The following is a 5,713-nucleotide window of genomic DNA, read 5'->3' on the forward strand; positions in this document are numbered from 1 at the left end:
CTCGTCATGACTCTGTGTCTAGGATGGATCATTTTTCTGATTTTTTTTTCTTGGGTTTGTGTAAATTTACCTGTCCAGCTCTTAGCATAGGTGGATGGACTCCATTCACTCCATTGTCCATCAAATTCCTCTTTAGCTCTGACTTGTATCAGGTACTCAACACCAGGCATTATATCAGTGATGGTTGCTTGCCGCTGGCCATTAACTGGCAGTACCTGAATACATACATATAAGACAAAAATCTCTGAAACAAAACTGCGTTTTCTGTTTCATGCCAGCGTAATGAACATTGAAAAAAAAAAAAATACACACTTAGTAGTTTGACAACAGGTGTCTCAGCACTGACCTGTTCGTTGCCAATTGACGGTTTGACAGGGTTGTATTTAACTTCATAGATCAATTTATAGAAGTTATCTTGCACCTTCCAGGATGTCGGTAAATTCCAGGAGACCGTCAGCCTGTTCTTCTTTCCTTTCTCCTGTCGGACTGACACATTTGACGGAGGGTCTGGTTTTACTGAGGAGTGGGAACAAACACAGTGAGCACAACTTTAAAGCACTTCAGAAGGCCAATACTCAGTCCTGTCATGGACACATGTACTTTGACTTGAGCACTTACAAATTTTTAATGGTGTAAAGTACTTAAGGGGGCTGGTGACATTGCCTGTGATGCTTGTCACACACATGTAGACCAGGTGAGGGGTTCTCCGATCATCCTCAATGTGGTCCAGAGCACACCAACAGCGAGAGAGCCGAGATGAGTATGAGCATGACACTCGCTTGAATTTCTCTCTTGGACTGAGAGAAGGAAAGGAAAAGAACAGTCAGTCACACAAAGATGGACATAAAGGAAAAGAGAAAGTGGCCTACAACAACATTTCTACTACATTAGGCCCATTTACAACTTTCACACTTTTTTCTTTTTCATTTTTGATCTCAAGTAGTTTACTGGAAATAGTATTTATTTATGTAACAGCAATGTTAGCATTTTGACTGCACAAGATTACAGAAGTTTTGCAACATACACCAATATTGATCGAGAAAAACCACAGTATGCACATTTTTTTATCCATGGCTTGCACACATCAGTTTTCCTGTATGTATGTAAATACAGGAGCAAAATATTACTTGATGATCCTTTTAAAACACAACACAAAGCACTCATGGGGGACTTCAAGTGCAATGAACGTACTTTTTACTCAGCAAGAGGTAACAACTAGGCTGCTTTATGGCGGCTTTCTGAGGCATTCCTTCACAGCGGATTTTACTACTGGGCGACTTTTTGTAGCAGAACAGACTGGGAGGCTCAGGAGAATCTAAGAGATAAAGAAGACATGTAAACACACTGTTCACCCATCCATTTTTAAAAATCAATTATCTAAATAGGGTCCTCTCAGGCTCTACAGCCCTCAGGTAGTTTGTTATATTGTTGGCCTTCATGACAGCACGATTAGAAAAAGACTGAACTATGTGTTGTTTTAATGGCTGCCAGGAGAAAGCTTCTACTCTCTTAAAAAGATCATGGCAGCATGACTTAGATTTGCAAAGTGGCATGTAAACAAACCAGAAGAATTTGGGAACAATGAACTTTGGACAGACGATAGTCACAACACCACGTTTGGTGATGCATATCAGCAACAGTCTGGCACAACAGTGGAGTGATGATCTGGGCTTGTTATTTAGCCACAGGACCTGGGTGCCTTACAGATATTGAGTCAACCGTGAATACTTCTATGTAAAAAAAAAAAGTATTCTAGAGGCAAATGTGAGGCCTTCTGTTTTACAGCCAAATGTTGACCCATACTGGCTCATGCAACAGGACGACGAGCAAGCACAGCAGCAAAGCTATAACATATCTGAAAAAGAAAAGAATGGATGTGTTACAATGGCCCAGTCAAAGTCCCGACCTCAGCCTGACTGGTATGCTGTGATGGGGCTTCAGGAGAGCTGTGCATTAGCAGTTCAGTTCAAATCAATTTTATTTATATAGCACCAAATCACGGCAACAGTTGCCTCAAGGCAAGCTTTACATCGCAAGGTAAAGACCCTAAAACTGCTAAACTGCAAAATATTTTTGGTGTCACTATTTAAAATTTGAAATTTGCCCAAAAACATTTAAAGTCACAGTTCACCCGCTGGTTTGTTTACTGATTGTCTATCAGTGAGTCGTGTGTACAACATCAATCCTGACCCAATGATATACAAGTTCTGAGCTGGATTTAAAAGATGGATTTTAAAGCCATTTGCCTTCCACCTATAGGCTTTTTATTTGAAAATGAAAGCATGGATGGAATTATATAACCTTCCTCCTCCCTCACAAAGTCCTCACTATGAGAACTCACCTGCAACGATCACCTTTAAGCTAAACTTTTCTTTGCCTTTGTGATGACAACTGTATTTTCCAGAGTCTTCCATTCTCAGTGAGGCGAGAGTTAGCGTTGTCCCACTCCTCCCAAATTTAATTTCACCCCAGTCCCTGTCTTCTGTCCCCACTGTCATCGTGTTCCACTTCCACTCAGGCATCACTTTTATCCCCCTTGTTACCCGGTTCACTCCTTCCCCCACTTCATCCTCTTCATCCTCCTCATAGTCATCCTCAACATCTGTTTCTCCAGTGGTCCAATGAGATTCGTCCTTCAGCGATCGAGTGGCCCTGGTTGGCTGGATGATGTGAGGAGAAGTTGTGTACCCTGCATCTGAATATATGAGGCTTCTGTTTCCTCCTGCCTCCGTGAAATGAGGGCTGTAGCCCTCACTTACATTCTTCAGAGAACTGTCATCACTTTTGACTGAAACTGCACTGTTTTGTATATCATTTGGAGCGGCTGGTGTCCCGTTCGAAGAACCATCCCTTTTGTTGATGTTTAAGCTGCTTCCCTTCAGACTGATCTTTACACCATCCACCCTCACATGACCGCCACAGGTCAGAAACAGCTTACAGCCCGGCGATAAGACCAACACACCTGGAGGAGGGTCTGCAGAAAAACACACAAACACAGAATCTGTAGAACTAATAAGAACCAGAATCACTTTTGATGTACGTGTGTGTGTGTGTGTGTGTGTGTGTGTGTGTGTGTGTGTGTGTGTGTGTGTGTGTGTGTGGAATGTTTGTGATTTGATTGTTCATACAGTGTTTTGTACAAAATGTTAGCTTCTCATTATTTTCAGTACTGGTTGTATTTGACTAGGCACAACACAGAGCGACACATTGCATAACCTCCACCCCAACTTCCTCTTTTAACGTGTCTCTCATCTTCATCATTTCTTTTCAGTCTTGTATTATTTCTAACATTCCCCGTAATGTTTCAGATTTTCTGCTCAGACCTCACACAGTCACTTATAACCTGACATGTTTTGGTTTAGTATGACTTGCCTGAACTTGACTGGGTTGAAGTCATAGTTTCATTCCCCTTAGTCTTTAGTAAAACAAATCTTTTTGCTCTTGCCCAGTTAACCGTTGTGTCTTTTTAAACATCTGATAAGACTTTATCTGATAAATCTGATGGAGACTGAAGCTGAAGCTGATAAGGGCCTGATGTAGAATCAACAGCCACTATGTTATATGCTGGTACTGGGTTAGTCCTTCTCTGTTCATACTGACATGATAGCATCACACAGTCGCTATAGAAAGTTATGCTTAATTCAAACTAACTTAAAAATAAAAATAAAACTCGATGTGAAAAAAATAGTTACTAATAAAAGTAGACTTTGAAGAAATTGAAATGAGCTTAAATGATTTTGTAAACTTGGAAAACTAACTAAAATAAAGTAAAATTGGAGAGAAAATATCCTTTTAACATTTGTTAGTTTTGTAAAATTTGTTGTCACAAGTTTCCTAATGAGGCTTTGACTGACTTTTTTTTTTTTTAAACTTGTTACTTGTTACTTTTAAAAAGCTCTCTCTGTCTCTGGTATATGGTTTCCAGACAACAGTCAATAAAGAAACTAAAACTGACATTGAAACTAATAAAAAAATAAAATTAAAACAAAACATTTTCAGTAAACTGAATTAAAAACAAGAGGTCAAAATAAGATCCACATAAAAACTAAGCTTTCATGCTGTTTATGTCTGATCCTACCATCCACATGTGCAGCAGAAATTGACACATCACAGCAGCCAATATTTTCTGTCCAGTTTTAATGAGCCCTGTCAATTATAGCTTCGCTTTCCTCTTTTTAGCTGACAGATGTGCTGCTGCTATAGCCTATATATTTCAACGTTCAATGTGTTGTGCATTCAGAGACCTATACACCTTCATGCTTCTGTTGTAACTAGTGAATATTTGAGTTGCTGTTTCCTTCCAATCAACCTGAAGCAGTCTGGTCATCCTCCTCTGACCTCCGGCATCAACCAGACATGTTCACCCAGAGAACTGTCGCTCACCTGATATCTTCTCTTATTTGAACCATTCTCTGTTTACCCTATAGACAGATGTGTGGGAAAATCCAGGCAGATTCTGAGATACTCAAATTAACCTTTCAAGAATCACGCCACATTCAAAGTCAGCTACATCATCATCTCACATTCGGATGCTCAGTTTGAACTTCGGCAGGTCGTCTTGACCACGTCTACACGCGTAAATCCGCTCAGCTGATAAGACCGGCATACTTGAACAGGTGTACCTAATGAAGTGGCCGATTAATTTTTGTTTGTTTGTTTTTATATGAATTTTCCTGACTCTGTGCCTATAATATTTATAAAATGTAAAGTTTACAACAAAATAAAAAAAAGCTTGTAAAATTAGCTGCCACAACGCGTCATAACATTTCCCAACAGGATAAAAACGCATTTTCCCCGAAAGAACAAAAGCGGAAAGAGCAAGAAAAAAAGCTTACTTTATATATTATCCTGTAATAATACAGTCAACTTCGATGAAGTAAATATTTTTAAACGCTGTGATTTTCAGTTAACTCCAAAACTAGACTCCAAAAAATCCTAAATTACAATAACTTTAACTTTGTCACTAAATTAGCCTAAGTTTTTGTTATTCTTAATAACAAAGAAAACAGATGAAGAAAAAAAATTACATTTAGACAATATGAGAGGAGAGGTTACCTTTTCTGGGACATGTTCCTTCAAAAACTCCGCTGACCGGAGCGAAGAACAGCAAAAGGAGAAAAATCCCCATTTTTACCCAGAGATCCTCCTTCCAGCGGCGGGTCCTCACACCATCGCCGACGGCAGCAACTGTACACTGACCCCACTCAAACGTTTTACACCGTGAAAACAAGACCGAGCTATTTACACCACGAAAACCGCTCATGCAACACCAAAACCCCCTGTGCAGACAGCAAAGTTAAAGGCGGCTCTCTCTGGTTGGCTCAGTCTGCTGTCCATGAGACCCGTTATTGTGAAATCCCTGCGCTCTTCCCCTTGTTCAGCGCCGTTACACAGAGGAAATCCTCCTCAGCATCAAAATAAGCCCCCCCAACCCAGCGAAAGCTGAATATAGCTCTGCTATATTAATATTCATTTATGAAAAATCTCTTAACTTAGAAAGTTCCTTAAAAATATTTTCACATATCCTGTTTTCTTACTGTAGTGTTTTTAGTACATACACCATGGCGCACGAAAGGAAAATGGCAAATGTGGCAATACAGACTGAAGCTTTTAATATTTCATATATATATATATATATACTGGGAGTCATTTCCACCTGAAACTTCGTTTGATGAGTAAATCATTTGCACAGACGCAGCATGTTTCCCTCATG

General features: G+C 39.8%; 1 protein-coding gene across 3 annotated transcripts in view; it reads right to left on the bottom strand.

The window, feature by feature from the left end:
• il6r (interleukin 6 receptor) overlaps positions 1 to 5,354 on the bottom strand; it is a 9,761-nt gene extending 4,407 nt beyond the window's left edge. For 2 of the 3 annotated variants that reach the window (XM_085473862.1, XM_085473863.1), the window contains exons 1-6: positions 5,056 to 5,354; positions 2,342 to 2,974; positions 1,192 to 1,315; positions 619 to 797; positions 347 to 516; positions 71 to 215 (exon numbers count right to left, since the gene is read on the bottom strand). In XM_085473862.1, the coding sequence (XP_085329988.1) occupies positions 71 to 215; positions 347 to 516; positions 619 to 797; positions 1,192 to 1,315; positions 2,342 to 2,974; positions 5,056 to 5,263 (1,459 nt within the window). In that variant the 5' untranslated portion in view covers positions 5,264 to 5,354. The remainder of the gene's footprint in view (positions 1 to 70; positions 216 to 346; positions 517 to 618; positions 798 to 1,191; positions 1,316 to 2,341; positions 2,975 to 5,055) is intronic. The other variant, XM_085473861.1, reaches the window with a different exon arrangement.
• Positions 5,355 to 5,713: the final 359 nt, after the last annotated feature.

Source organism: Copadichromis virginalis, linkage group LG11 (assembly GCF_057382275.1).
Source record: "Copadichromis virginalis isolate Kocher_CV1m ecotype Utaka linkage group LG11, C_Virginalis_male_GT1.1, whole genome shotgun sequence".
Lineage (NCBI taxonomy): Eukaryota > Metazoa > Chordata > Actinopteri > Cichliformes > Cichlidae > Copadichromis > Copadichromis virginalis.